Source organism: Rhopilema esculentum, chromosome 5 (genome assembly GCF_057945365.1).
Source record: "Rhopilema esculentum isolate cy_ngs chromosome 5, ASM5794536v1, whole genome shotgun sequence".
NCBI classification, from domain to species: Eukaryota; Metazoa; Cnidaria; class Scyphozoa; order Rhizostomeae; family Rhizostomatidae; genus Rhopilema; species Rhopilema esculentum.
In genome coordinates this window covers 272,929-288,217 of record NC_142819.1, presented here as the reverse complement: position 1 = coordinate 288,217, position 15,289 = coordinate 272,929, and the positions used below count along the sequence as shown (strand labels likewise).

Sequence of the window (15,289 nt, the reverse complement as noted above, 5' to 3'; positions counted from 1 at the left end):
CCAATAATGGTTTTTGCAGCCTTCGACGGTGGGGCCCCTTGACAGTCCCAGTCCTGGGGCCCGGCCCGTCTCTCGACGGCCCTGGAAAGGAGTATCAAAAGAAAGAATAACAAAGGAGTTTATTGAAAATTTGAAACACACCGAAGATAGAAGATTTTCAGTCAAGGAACCTTGAATAGATGGAAGGATACCACAAACCTCAAATGAAAAGAAGGAGAAGATTACGAAATATATTGTCAAAGATAAAGAAAGGAAATAGAGAAAGGCATCAGGAAATATTCAAAGAAAAGTTGTTTACATACCACATAAGCCAGAAATCATAGAGGAAGCCATAAGTACCAAATTAAGAATGGTCTTTGATACCAGTGCAAAGTCATAAGTTGATGTCTATTCCATCAATGAATTTATGAATCCTGGCCTCCATCCCTAAATAAAAGATGGAATGGGATTTTCTGATACGATCAAAAATGACAGCAATTTTTATTGTGGCCAGATTTGTGGGAGATGCAGAAAAGGCATTCCTGAAAATAGAGTTAAATAAATCTGACAGACAGGGTTCTAGATTACTGTTCAAGATAAAATAAGGAACTGAGAAGCATTTCATATTTTTAAGAGCTCGATTCGGTGGAGAGGGCTTTTCTTCAATTTTGGGGGTATAAGTCAATATCATCTAAAAACAGTAAAAAAAGATGATGATATCAAAGAAACACGCAAAAGGACTAGGTATGTAGACAATGTAATGAGTTGAACCGATGCCAAATGCAAGGCCGTTTAAATGTATTTGAAAGTGGAGAAGGTCTTGAAAGGGCATAGGAAAGACCGCCACCATGGATGACGCGAAGAAAAATTCTAGAATTTTGGTGTCTTATACATGTTTATCATATGGTGATAAACAGAAACTGTGTCTAAAATGTATTTTGACTGATGGAATTTCCAAGGCAATTTACCTGATCATTGCTTTATCAACATGCCACATGGTGTCATCTATTGTAATGTCGACTTAAAATAGGAAAGGTTATGCTAAGTTTTGGAATGACCTTTGTAATATAGCTCGTGATACTTTCTTTAGATCTTAAAAGGACCTAATATAAAATTAAAGAGAAAGATAAATGAAACAAGGTTTGATAAAAAATATTAATATTGATATTTCAATAGAAGAAATATCAACTAAAAATAAAAAATTCAAGCTATTTTGTACAGTTAGGATATTATTTTGTAACATATGATCTCAAATTTTTGGAAATAATGTGCTTTTTACAAAAAGACCCTAGATTTGAAAAACTTTCAAAATGGACTGATCAAAACGAGTCTTAATAGAATTTATTATTGAGCCTAGATTTTCTCTTTCTTAATGGTGATGGAATATCGTTACAATCAAACTTCGCAGTCTTCTTAATGATACTTTTGAAAAACAAATCCGCCGATTCTTGCTTTCTCATATCCTCAAAAGTGTTTTTTCCAGATGTCTCTTTTCCTTCAACAGCTGATTTCTCTCCTTTTGTAATGTTTCTCAAAAAGTTTTTGTAAACAATTAGACCTCCTGTGCCAATCTCAGCCCATTGAAAAAATGAAACTCTGTCAATTTGTACTAGCACCAAGTTATTCTGGATCAGGTTTCTGGATCTATTTCCTGAGCCAAGCTGAAACTCGCTGTAAACATGCAAAATGACAGATTTCCTTGATTAAATCTCCATATTCAACTTTATATGTGTCTTCTATGGTTAAGACATAGCAACCAAGCTAAAGCTAAAGACATATTTAAGGGGTTACTAAGCAGTGTTACTTTCAGAATGATAAAGTACATTTCTTTTCTCTTTGCCTCAAAAATTGTTTAGCTGTTAAGAAAATTGATGGACCATGGCTCTCCAGTTTCGCTGGCTCTAAAAAATGATAAGGAAATATTTGAAAAAGAGGCCACCGAAACAAATGAGCAAAGAAAAATACACCTTAGAGAAAATGAGCAAATTTTTGGCATTGGATGGTACAAGAATGAAGATATATGCTTTACAGATTGAACAGAAACGACGTTTGTCTGTCACAAAGAGAAAACTGCTGAAAACATTGTCTTCAATTTAAAGGCTTTGTCTTCAATCTAGGGATTTTGTTTGAAACAATGTTTAGGGAAAGCATTTGTTCAGATTAGCAGTAGACGAGAAATATTATTAAGGTTAGTCAAGAGTTCTGAGAGAAAAGAACAACATTGTTAAATGATCTGCAGAATTCTGAGGTGCCAGGAGCAATTGTACCATACCTGAAAGACGTTACAATGATTGTGCTACATCACTTGACGGATACAAATAAAGTATCTGCTTAAACAGTTGCAAATGTAGGCTAGTGCAAACAAGCGGGAGATATCAAAGGTTTATTATTTTCAGAGAAAAGAATTTCAAATAGGGTGTTTATCTTTGCTAGACAAGAGTTGCTAGCATGTCATATGAGGATCAAAATTACAGAGAGAACAAACCGAGCATCGAAAAGATGGCCAAACCGAGAGAACTATTGTTGGACAGAGAGCCAAACGAACAAAATCGATATAATCAGAACAACAAGAGAGCAAAATGAATGAAAGAAAAAACAGGAGAATTAAATTTATGCTTTCAAAGAAATTTGAACTATGCCTTTTACGGTACTAGGGGCACCACTGTTAAACAAATACAGAAAACAAAATTGGTGGAAAGGACCTGATTAGCTTGTAGATAAATGGAATTGGCCCGAGGAAAGGATTACGTTAAAAGATTGCAATCTAGAGATGATGAAAATTAAGCAAAACAGAGAATGTTCTGGTAACAATGGAGTAAAATGGAATTTTTAATGCTGCCTTCAAAAAAGGGTCTCTCAAGAAAGCTTAAAAGGTAATATTCAGGTGCAAAATCTCAGAAAATCCAACATCAGATATTTTCAGGGCCTTTGAAAACGTTGAATGTGTTAAACTATATTCATTTGCAAGATGGAAGCGATTTAGATTGATATCAGAACGCATGAAATAAACGCCATTTTAAAACAACGAGAATCATAAGTCAACATAATTAGCATAACAATGCAACACAAGGAAACAATGAGATCACAATCTAACAGAAAGTAGTCAAAGTAGCCAAGTGCTTGACAAGGTGATCTTAAGAATATGTTGATTTCCATTCAAAAGAATCACAGCAACTAGCGTTAATGAAATTTATAGACCGAATTATAAGATGTGTAGGTAGAATTCCAGATGAACAGCAGAGCCAGTTAATATACCTCAGAGATAGGAGTATGCAAACAAAGGTATGTGAAGAAGCAAATAAAGATATAAGCCATGAAGGAGCAACCATTGCTATGGCGAGAGTCAAAGAAAAGCTTTAGGTTTCAAGATTGAGAACAAGTCTAAAGAAAGTAAGAGGGAATAGTGAAAATGTAAAATTACACACGCTAATCAAAATCCTGCTCCGGACTCAGCTATTTTACTAGAGAAAAGAATAGCAGATATTTTTTCATTTACAGTTACAAGAATTGATTTCGGTGGAAAATTTAAAGTTAAAGAAGGAATCTGGCTTGCCTAAGCTTATGTTACAGTTTTCTTTTGTGCTCCATCAAGAGCCGTTTATTTCAAGGTATCCAAATAAGCGGAAGCAAAAGGGTCAAAATAAATGAAATTTTGCAGTTCAATCTAGGCTACAAGAGATTTTAAGTGACAATGTAGATACTTTTAAAGTTGTAGCAAATTTCATGAAAATCCTTCGAAAGAATGAAGAGTTACACGAGTACCTGGCAGACTTTATCTCAGCAAAAATCCCCTGAAGAGATACATTTTATGAGATTCCCCCAGAAACTTGGGAGAAGTCAGAATTAGCGATACACTTCAATAACAGACCGATGTAGTATGTTGTGGCAAAATCGTTTTCAAAATCCTAGCACTGACTGTTATCAATCGAGAAAGAAAGGAAAAAAGAGATGGAAAAAACATGTGTGTGGAAGAGATAGCGTACAGAGTGCATAATAGCACTAGAGAGTGATATTATTACGGTCCATCTAAATTAGGTGAAGTTGTTCTGGTTCCCCAGAGCAGGACGGACTCTTGAAAACGAAAATGATTAGCCATAAACTCATTTTTCTTGCACTACACAATTCCAAAAGTCAAACAGCAAAAAACTAGTAAGGCCCTATTACACTATCACATTCAGGTACAATTTGCTTCACATTTTTTCTGTGGTTGCGGAAAACGAGAGAATGTAATAGTGTACGCTTCAAGTTGCTTGTATTTGCTTGTTGAGTGGAAATTTAATCCATCTTGAGGAATTTTAATCCATCTTGAGGGGAAAACTTTTGACCGCTGTTCAAAAATATTTCCATCATCTTCAAGTTTTTTAAAATGGTCGACAATTAACATAAAATATTGCTCATATGATTAACACTTTGGCCCGCAAGTTTGTTTTGAGTAGGAGTTGAGTGAAATTGAAAAAGTGGAGGATTCGGAAGACGATTACCGAGATAGAAGAAAGAAGAAACAAGGCTGCAGCAGCATTGATAATTTATTCTTTGGTCAAAAAGAAGGTCAAAAATTCCTTGAACGTTTCTTTGGTGGGCCTTCTGTTGTTGTTTGCAACTGTGGCGTCGCTGTTTCCTCAACATCTTCGTCCAGAATATCTGGATCTTCATTTCTAAGAAAAGCAAACAAGGATACTTGTCCCGTACGTTCAAGGAATTTTTGAATCGAATTTGGAATTGATCATATATCGTTTTTGAAATACTTTTTTTCAAAATTTAACTGATATCTTACCTGACATTTTGATACTGGTATCACAACTAGCAGCGAAAGTATCAGAATAAATGCTTTTAGGACCTGGGATTTAATACAACGGTTCTAAAGATTGGACTTGGGGACATTTCTCAGCTGGGATCTGCATCTTATCTTGCTCAGCGCCCAAAACTACCCTTGTGGACAAATTTTCATGCTTGTATCCAGTGGCGGACTGGCCCACCGGCCCATCGGCCCATCGGTCCATCGGTCCATCGGCCCGTGGCCGGTGAGCCCCCTTTAAAATTTGGCAAAGAGGGCCCCATCTTTGCAGAAAAAGGGCCCCATTTAAGGAATATGGGGCCTTAAGATGTCCCATTACGAATAATAAATATCATGGATTACATCAAAACTGAGGTTGCATGAACGTCATAGCATGTGGTTATAAAATGAATTTGGTCGACATTTTAAGGCCCCCTTCACACGGGAACGCAATCAATCCGTTCCATTTTTGTTCCAGTTTCTGGAACGAAAAGGTATACTGTTCACACGGTAACGGATCGATTTTTGTTTATGTTCAGACGGGAACGCAATCGTTCCGTTCTGCATTTTGCGCGCCAAAAAAAGCGAATGATTTTTAATGCGCAATGATGTCCATAATGGAGATAGATTTCATCATTTCGATTTATCTCTGAGCTATCTCTGAATTTTTTTAACAATTTGAATGAATGGAGAATACAAAAGCGCCCCAAAATAAGCAAGCTCGTGGGAAAATTGAAGCCAACCCTAAAAGGAAGGAATTTCAATGTTTGCAGGATGGTGTTGAATCTTTTAAATGGACTAACGGCGAGATTCAACCAATGGTGTTTTTGAAATCCTCCATTTTCTTCGCTGAGTTTATTATTGTCACCTTTTCCTTCCCTCAACAACAACACAGACGCATGCGCCAAGGGCAAAACTCTTATCGTTCCATTTTCTGGACCAGTTCTGCGCGTTCACACGGGAACGGAACGGAACAATTGCGTACCGTTCCACTTTTTGGAACGGAACGATGTCGTTTGAAGCGTTCCCGTGTGAACACAACCCCTGAGCGTTCCGCTTTTCGGAACGGAAAAGAACGGAAAGGAACGATTGCGTTCCCGTGTGAACGGGGCCTAAGATAATGGAATTTTCTGAATTTTTTTATTTTTCATAGACCCAGGTTCAGTTAATCTACCCGGCATTAACTGAAGAGTTCACTTAAATTTTTGCCAGTTAGCAAAAAAGTAAGGAGTGATTGAGTAACAAACTCGGCGTTAACTTTTTCTTTGACTCAAGCCATAGCGTTAAGATAATGCGATGTGAATGATACTTCAACGGGGTTTGCTGCATCGTCTTAAAAATTCGTTTACCGAATAATCTAGCTTTTTGCTTGTGTTGGACTGTCTAGTATAAAACATGAACAGGTAAAGGTATTGCCTCATGGAATGAAAAAATGACATAAAAAAGATGTCAATAAAATTGCAAGAATTAGCCAAATTGCACATAATGGACGAATAAACTTCGAATCGCAAATGGTTCTCAGAAAGGAAGGCAAGTTGATGCAAAAAGGGGACAGGACTGATCACTAGTTTCTTGGAAAGCAAATTAAAGAAATGCAACTTCTGGTAGCATTTGATTGAAACGGTCTTCGAAATGATAAACTTAAAAGTTTTGTGAAAAATATAGTTTGTAAGCACGTATTAAGTCTAAAATACGGACAGCAAACCAATTTAGCGGATGATTACACAAAAATGATAGAGAACCTTCTTGCTATGATTTAGCTGTAACATCATGATTAAGATATCAAATTTTCGTATATAGAAACGCTTTGGCTTTATTTGTCGCTGAGCACGTTTTTCCATTTTGAATTTTTGATAGAAATTTGTACAATCCAATAGACGTTCAATGTATTCCGCATGTGAGCCACAACTTCTAAAAATCGAATCAGTGCACCTTCCTTTCTAGTTTGCTATTTCTAGGTCTGCCACCTTTTGTTTAAGTTTCAGTAAAGATAAGGCTTCCTCACACCTCAGATATTCTGTAATTTAAACTTACTATCCTTTACGCATCTTAGGCTAGTTTTCTTATAACTTTTAACTTTGTTTCTTCGAGAAAGTCTCTTGTGCAAAATTACTGAAATCCAAATCAGACAGAATTTTTATTATTTAATGTTAATTTTCAATTAGTGTACTCAGCACCCATTTGTTATCAACAGCTCAACTTTGCTGTTAGTGCTATATATGTTATGTTGCTTAGAAATTGATCGATTATGATGAAATGCTCACTTGGCCACGCCCTGATTTTCAGACCACACCCACCTGGGTCCCTCTAGGTATTTGTGGCCGGTTAAAAATTCTGAGCCAGTCCGCCACTGCTGGTATCCGATTTGACTAACAGCCTTGAGAAATTCGCTTCAGTTTCTTGCTAATTATAGCCCTGCCTAATTATCTATCATGCTTTTTTAGAGATAAAAACGGAAGAAAGCTATGCGAATGAGAATTTAGTTCGATGTAAGACACAAAATTTTCCAGGCTAAGTATATTGCTAAAATGTGTATACAAATTGATTAAAAATGGCATCTAAGTCTGTCTATACGTTATCTTTGTAGTAATAGCATTCGTACAGACTTATCAACTACGCACATGCCAGTGCCGTGTCCATAGAGTTAGCGGACGAACTTTCCATGAAGGAATTTAACCGCCATAGGCACGGCGGCGGCGGAAATAGGAACGACGGCGGCGGAAATAGGAACGACGGCGGCGCACATAGGAACGACGGCGGCGGACATAGGAACGACGGCGGCGGACATAGGAACGATACGATGCATCTGCAAGGAGATTAACTTCATATCAATTTATTTTCAAAAGGTAATACATTTCATGATTTGGATTAAAAAGGAAACAAAAAAGACCATACATTTAACATAATTAAACTCGTGATTGCTATTTTCAAGAATAGAAGACAAAATTGAAGAACATTTCAGAAAATTTACAATTGTGTTTGCTACGAACGAAGCATTAAACGTAACGTTAATGCAAAGCATATATTTAACTTTTTGAAATATTTTATGTTTGATACAAAAGTATTCCAGATGTCTTGCAAAACTTTTGTAAAAGATTTGATTATGAAGTAGGATTGGAAAATCTCAAGAACCTTTCTTTGTCTCATCATTGCTTTCTAGGTCCTCATCTCCATTGTCACGAGACAACTGGTTATCGGCATCAAGGTTCTCATCCTGTTCTATCTCTGTATTCACGTCATTGGCTTCTTCATTCTCGATTTCACCTAAAGCTTTAAAATAGACACGTTATCATAAGCAAAGGCATTCAATATGAAAGCTCATGACTGAAGAATAAAGGCATCACGTAAAGCCGAAAATAATCTCAAGATTTTTAATGCGATTAAAGAAAGAAAGTCTGCTTATATCTATGTAGAGAGAAGTTTGTGAAATCTTTGTCAATAATGGACGGCGCTCATGACTGCTCAGTCACCAGGTGGATTCTCCTTTCTCGTTATCTGTTGGTTCGGAGAGACTTGTAATTTCTTATTCATAAGATCGAAATCAATTAAGAAACAAAAAAGCTAACTGACTACCGGCCATCCATTTTGGGAAAGGAGGTTAGGTCAGCAAGTTTCCACTATGCATGAAACATAAAATGCATTATAAACTTTTCCAATAACGGACACAAAAAGATTCACGTGCATATTGCTCTTAAAAAGTAACTATGGAAAGGACAGATATCCTTCAGAAGGGACATTGAGATAATTCAGGTCGTTGATTATTCTTTAAGTTAGAGGAGTCACCTAACTCCTGGCACAATCTTCTACTGTACAGGGGTTATACCTCAATTCATTGTAAAGCATTTGCCTCTTGATGCACCAGAGACAGTAAGGGCTGCAGAACACTAGCTTAATATTTTTTTCATTTTTCAGGGTTAGATCTTACCTTAACACTGGTCACCATAGTTGATGTCGGACATATAGTCAAGACCTGACAAGTTGAGGCCAGAAATATCGTTTGTACGTTAGATTAAGAACATCAAGTTAGGTTAAGGAAATAGTTTGAGTCAGATGATTCCGCGTATGCAAACTTCATCATGGATCGAAAATCAACTCGAGATATTTTGCTTGCTTCTCTTGTAAATTCGTTCTTTTTTGTAGGAGAGGTACCTTTTTTCCTTCTAAAGGTATCAAAATTCATTGCGTTGTCAGGCTCATATTACCTGAAGAATTTAATTAAATTCTTCGCTACCAATAATCTCATATTCAATCACTGCATACAAAGTATCGACTGGAAATAGCCAAATGACAGTTTTCAAGTTGATGCAGAGGTCATTTAAATGGGAAAGAAGACATAAAGGGACCCATCACAGACCCTTGAGGTACTCGGGAATAACATCCCTCCACCCTGGAGACATCAAATTTAACTCCATCCTTAGTTGTCAATTCTTCAAAAAGTTGCACAAAACCAAACATAATACAATTACTCTATTACATCTAGACCCCATTGTGATGTACTCCAACAGAATCAAATCGATAAAATGTACCTCAAATCATCGAGTAGATGTTTTAAATCCATTGCAATGTTTCTCGTGAATAAAGTAATATAGAAAATTCCTCAAAACTAACATCTCATTACCTAATTTAAAGAAAAGACCAAAATATACTCGAGAAGAAGTGACGCTTACCGTTAATCTTCGAGTAAGTCCCCACGCTCGAATAAGCCCCCCCCCCCTTTCGAAAAAGCATCCTCCTAAAAATTCATCTTTGTTAAATAAGCCCCCATCTCGATAAGCCCCCATGGAAATAATAATTGCAAAATAATATCTTATTTCAAGAAAGCCCTCACAGGACAATAGCTATACAGTATTACTTCCTTCGACTGGAGACCAAAATTGAAAAAGGTCTTTTTGTAATTTCTCAATTTCTTCCATTAAGAAAATTATGTCGATTTTATGTCGACCTTTAAAGTGCCTATGCAGCGAAATTTACCATTCCAACATTTTAAAAGAAATCTATAGAATCCTTCGCCTTTGTTCTTATACAAAAAAACAGAATTCCGATAAGTTAAATGGTTCTTTTTTTATTGAGTGTCAAAGTATGCATATTTTGCAGTTGCATTGTGAAATTTTATTTCCAGCTGTGACGTCACAGTGATGAGTCGAGGCGAAACCATTCATTCAGACCAGTTAAATCAGTTATTACGTTGAATTGTGCATTTGTCGTCGAATTGAAAATTGCCCCCCTTGTTATATTTTTAGACTGGGGTAATATGCCCTAGACTTTTATTGACGGTATTATCGTATCTCAGTCTAACTTTGGTAGAATAGCATGAAACTGTGCAATAAGAGGCAGTTTGGTACACTTAAAACGATAGGATATGGACCCCGACTGGATGTTTCCCCCTTTTTCTATTTTTAGAGTTCAAAATGTTAATAGGAACTATATCATATCTTGCACTATCTTTGTCAGCGTATCAAACTGCCTTTATATTGAGAATTTCCGTTCTCCGTTTATGGCCAATGGTAGAATAAGGGGTCTGTATCAGAGCACCCTCAGTCTAAAAATAGAACTTAGGGGCGAAGTATGATTCGGTTCTTTATGCAATCTTTTTCTGCATGTCAAACTGCCTTTATATTGAGAATTCCAAGTTTCTATGACCTGGGGTTCTCCAGTTATGGCCAGGGGTCTGGACTAGAGTATCCCAGTTTATAAATACAATTGAGGGGGCAAAATATGATTTGAGTCTATTTTACATCTTTTTCGGCTCGTTAAACTGCCTTTTCTTGTGAATTTCAACTTTCTATGACCTGGAGTTCTCCATTTATGACCAAAGGTACAATGAAGGGTCTTGACCGAAGTACCCCCAGTCTAAAAAGAGATTTTATGGACAAGATACGACTTGGAGTCTATAGCACATCTTTTTCAGCGTATCAAACTTGGTGTTTTCTAAAATTTCGGTGCTTGTATCACAATTTGCACAATTTTTCTGTATATCTCCCTCACTAAAACCTATCTGTACAACCGCAGTTTTCTGATTGTTGTCGACCCGACTCATCACTGTGACGACAAAAACTGGCCTTGGTTTTTGCAAGTACTGAATAATTTCAAAGTCTCATTAAACACACAATTGCTGGTCAAATTAAGACAATTTTGTTGTCAAACGTATCAGAAAAGATGGGAAAATATAACTCTAAAAAATACAAGACATGAAATTTCGTTACATAGACACTTTAAGGAAAATACTAAACTTTGAAATAAGCCACCCTTCGAATAAGCCCCCCTCCCCCTTGAATAAGCCTCCATCAAAAAATTCAATTTTGCAAATAAGCCCCGGGGGCTTATTCGAGGATTTGCGGTACTAGTCTCCTTGAGAATGACACTAACTGAATTTCCAATATTATAGGAGAAAAACTTTTTCGGTCTTTTCGCAGTTGTTCACGCCGGAAAAATTTGCGGTGGGCTTGCTTAGGCAATCTCCAACTTCTGTGCACAATTTGCTCCAAAAAACAAAGCTGAATTCAAATATTACTAATGGTTGGTCATCGAAAATGAAGATCTTTATGCTCCCGTTACAATTTGGTGCACACAAATTGGCAAAGCTGATATCGCTTCAATTATAGTTGGCGGCTGAATAAAGTCTTCGATTACGTCACATTCTTATAGATCCAGATTGAGAAGCAGAGGAAAACAATCCTCTGCTTCTCAATCTGGATCTATCAATAAAATCTTGTCGTCACTCATTGACAATGTCTGATATGTAGAAAGGTATTCTGTAGTGTCAATGTACCCATTCTCATTACATCACACTCATCTGTTAAATTTTTGAAGCGATCAAACTTTCATCTCGTACTCTGAGCCTATCAGCCAGGGCTTGAAATGCATCATCAACATGTCTTGCCGATGACAATAGGAATTTCCCCCAAGAGAAATTGATCGATGCACATAAAAAAATATAAATATATAAATATATTAATAAAAAAATATATAAAGATATAAAAAAATATATAAAAATAACAGAGGAAAAGTTATAAAAAGTTTGTTATATTGAGGATTATTATGACGAAGGGACCCATAGTTTGGTTTGTTATATCGAGAGTTCATTTTATCCGGGGTTCGTTATACCGAGAGAGTTCGCAAAGGGGTCGCAAAGGGGGGTCAAAAGCCGTATCTATGCCATTTTCACAGGGCGTGAAGGGTTTCGGGAACTGATAAGGGGTTGAGGCAACAGAAAATGTTGAGTCACAAATTTGTTCTTATTTCTTAACTGTTCTTTAGAACTTGAGCCACTAGTCAGAGAACTCGAGTAGCTGATTAGATGTAATAGTAATAATAACTGACACATTTTCTTCTTTTGTAAACAGTTTAAACTTAGATGCAAAATGGTGTTTTGCAAGACAAGACTGTTCCCTAGTACCTCATCCTCTGTTAAAATGGGACAATTAATTTCAGCCAAATGATTTTTTAGTCACACTCCCAGCTCCCATGATCCATTTTTTTCTGGAATTCTTATTTATGCGCCCAAAAAGCACAGTATAATTTTTCTTAATGCACATTGTAAAATTGCTTTTACCGCCGTCTTGACAGGACTTTGTTTGTTTTTTGGATATTGCTAATTCCCCTCGCTGTTGCGATTTTATTTGTAATAATAGAAAAGAAAACTTTGGAGAAACGGCATCAGTTTTCAAACAAAGACGATTCCTTTTTTCATAAGCTTAGAGGTTTTTGCAATCTCTTAAAGAATGCTGGTTCGAAGTTATCATGGCATAAAAATAAACTTAATGTGGATACCAGCGTCTTAGCAGACCTGCAACTATGATTTTTAGCTTCTTAAAACTTATAAATGACAGGTCTGACAATCTTTTGTCTTCTTATTGCAGATTAATTTCAGTAATACACGAGATTTCGCTTTGACTTTCACCGTTGCGATGAAAAACTTTACAAAGCCATTGTTAACATGTCAATTGTGATAGCCAAATCCTGGCTAGGACGTAATTGACCGATAAAAGTCCACAAAAAATAGAAACAGCGAATCTGAGAAGAAACATTTTACCAGGTTTGAAGTCAGCGACGCATTCTGCCCAGGAAAAGCCAAAGTTTTTTTGCGTGTCAGTTCTCCTTTTATCTGAACGCGAATGACCTTCAATGCATAACTTTATTGAAGTTACACCAGTGTCGATAGATCTAAATATTCCCAATGAAAGATTGAAAGCCGATATAAGACTTTTATACCCTTGAACTGGCTTCTTACACCACTACTACTGCTCCTCAAACCTATCTGGCCATTTCGTTTACAATATGTTTACATCACTTTTAATTTCTAACGGATTTCACTGAAAAATAATTTACCTCACTGAAGCTTATTCCTGTTATACTCGTCAATATAATGTCTTAATAAACTTTTGCAAAAGTAAACACGGTTTGTTCTTGTTGATTAGCAATATTTAGACGAAGTTAAAAAATGAGACCCTTACCGTTTGTAAATGCTGCCAAGACTGCACAAAGCAGGAATAAAAGAATCAGGCTCCTCATCGTTCACACTAAGAATACAAACACATTTCATTTAAATATGGACTTTAAGTTGAAGCAAAGGATTTGCTAAACGTACTCTACTTAAATCTTCCGGGCTGTAATTCCATTTACATTCTTCATTTACCATTTACAACCATTTGACTTCAACTAGCCAAGCAGAGACCCAAGGCTTTTATTATTAACTTAATCGTGTATGTCATCTGTATATTTACCAACGAAAACAGCTTTAGTATTCCTTGTTCGGTTTTATTTTAATGAATGCATGCATAAAAAGTACTAGAAGAAAGAAGAAAAAAAAACCTCTAGAATGAAAGAAATACCTCTAGGAGGCTGTGCTCGGTAAATGTTTCCTATGCAAGGCCAATAGTTTTTGACAATATGTTCTAACTTAAAATTTACTTCACTTGAAATGTCTGTTCTTTAGATCAACTAAATTCAGCGGAGATGCTATTACATCTATTTTTGCGACGAGTTAGTCCCGGTTGTGACTTCCATTGACGATGCATTTTACCACCTTATAAATCTTCAATTGCTTTTTAGGAAGTTACTTTTTGCTTTGTGTAATACTTACAAAACTAAAAGTGTTGAATCAAAATTTCGTATGAAGTACAAACTCAAGAAATCATAAAAATGTTCTTGAACTATTGAATTATTTATAGTTTCAAGACAACTGAATGAATGATTCGAGCAAGATTTCAAGTACAAAAGTGCTCAAAATGTGAGAATGTATGCTATAGCTATGTATTTGTGATTCAGAGGTACGGTTGTAGAAGAGTTCAAACTTCTCCCTTGTTGTTTGGCTTTGTTGAAAACAGAATATAGCTATAGACTGATTAGAGAACAGAAATAGTTTCTAAGACATAAACAATTCTTTAGCGTTTTCTAGAGCCTAACTTTTAGCTAAGAACAATCCAGGAAAAGACAACGAGAGCACGAAAAAGTGCTAAATTCATCCTACGAATAAATCATGTTTAAAAATGTTTAAAAGAAAATAATCAGATGATCAAAAGCTTTTCAGTACTACAACCTTTTCACAGTCAGAGAATTCTTATTTGCAAATAAATTATATACATAAAAGAACGAAATTTAATCCAAGTATTAAACAGAAAAATACGCTAAATAATAGATATTTGTTGAGTATATTTTCGTGAAAAGAGGTTTCGAATTAGTATGAAGCAAGTTAAACAGTTGGAATAGAAGAAATGAGATGCCAAAAATGTCCAAACTTACCTCTAACTCTGCAACCATCCAATCTGACGAATATTTGCAAATCGCAAGTTTTATGCTCCTGTGTGTTAATTGTGCGTGTAATCGCTTTTTGGATATTTTTACAAAAAAGGACTTCAGCGAATTAATTCATATCCCAGACAAACAAGTTCATTTTTAGTTTACAATACTGCTTTCGAAAGAGACTGGACAATAAGAAATAAGTTCTAAATATTGCTATCCACCAATCAGATTGCAAATTCTATGGAATAACAAATCGTCTTTATGGGAAACCAGACAACCATAAAAACAGCTTTCATGCCTCTCTGGCTTGAAATTGTTCCTTCTTCTAATACAATTAAAAGTTTTATTGTACAGTACCCTGTGGTAGGATGTTTTCAGACATTCTTACTATTGACTCAATTGGTTCTTTTCAGAAAAGCAAATAACTTTTTGATTTGGCTTCAAAAACAGGTAACCTTATTTTTACAGCAAACTCTCGATATGCATTCTAGCATTTCACAGAATTCGTTGCCATAGATGTAAAATCACTTTACACAAACGTCAATCTGGAAAAACAAGATTGAAAAAACCTAAAGGAATCGTTACAATACACCTTTATCATCCGAAAAAATCAATATAGATATCAAAAACAGTAAAGAGTTGGCTCCTTTTATTGTCACTCCGCTTAAATTCACTCTAAAGGTGTACAGTCAGACCAATCAGTTTAAACTCATCTGCTTTTTATTCATGTGTTTGATATTGCTAAAATTTTCAAAATCTGCACCAGTGTTTAACCTAAATGTATTCAAAAACTTA

General features: G+C 35.8%; 1 protein-coding gene across 2 annotated transcripts; it reads right to left on the bottom strand.

The window, feature by feature from the left end:
* Positions 1–7,225: 7,225 nt before the first annotated feature.
* LOC135689573 (uncharacterized) lies at positions 7,226–14,632 on the bottom strand. 2 transcript variants are annotated; one of them, XM_089116214.1, is made up of 4 exons: positions 14,495–14,632; positions 13,207–13,272; positions 7,886–8,017; positions 7,226–7,559 (listed from the first exon to the last, which is right to left on the bottom strand). In XM_089116214.1, the coding sequence occupies exons 2-4, from the start codon at positions 13,262–13,264 to the stop codon at positions 7,426–7,428; spliced, it is 324 nt and encodes a 107-aa protein (XP_088972340.1). In that variant the 5' UTR covers positions 13,265–13,272; positions 14,495–14,632; the 3' UTR covers positions 7,226–7,425. The 2 variants fall into 2 exon arrangements, with proteins under 2 accessions (XP_088972340.1, XP_088972338.1); XM_089116212.1 differs by having other exon boundaries at positions 7,886–8,023; positions 14,495–14,617.
* Between the last annotated feature and the right edge of the window lie 657 nt (positions 14,633–15,289).

Excerpts from the sequence above, each read along its gene's own strand:
- LOC135689573 (XM_089116212.1), bottom strand. The coding sequence starts at position 13,264 with ATGAGGAGCCTGATTCTTTTATTCCTGCTTTGTGCAGTCTTGGCAGCA. Across the intron at positions 8,024-13,206 it reads CTTGGCAGCATTTACAAACG|CTTTAGGTGAAATCGAGAAT; the intron begins GTAAGGGTCTCA and ends TCTATTTTAAAG. Across the intron at positions 7,560-7,885 it reads CAATGATGAGACAAAGAAAG|ATGCATCGTATCGTTCCTAT; the intron begins GTTCTTGAGATT and ends ATCTCCTTGCAG.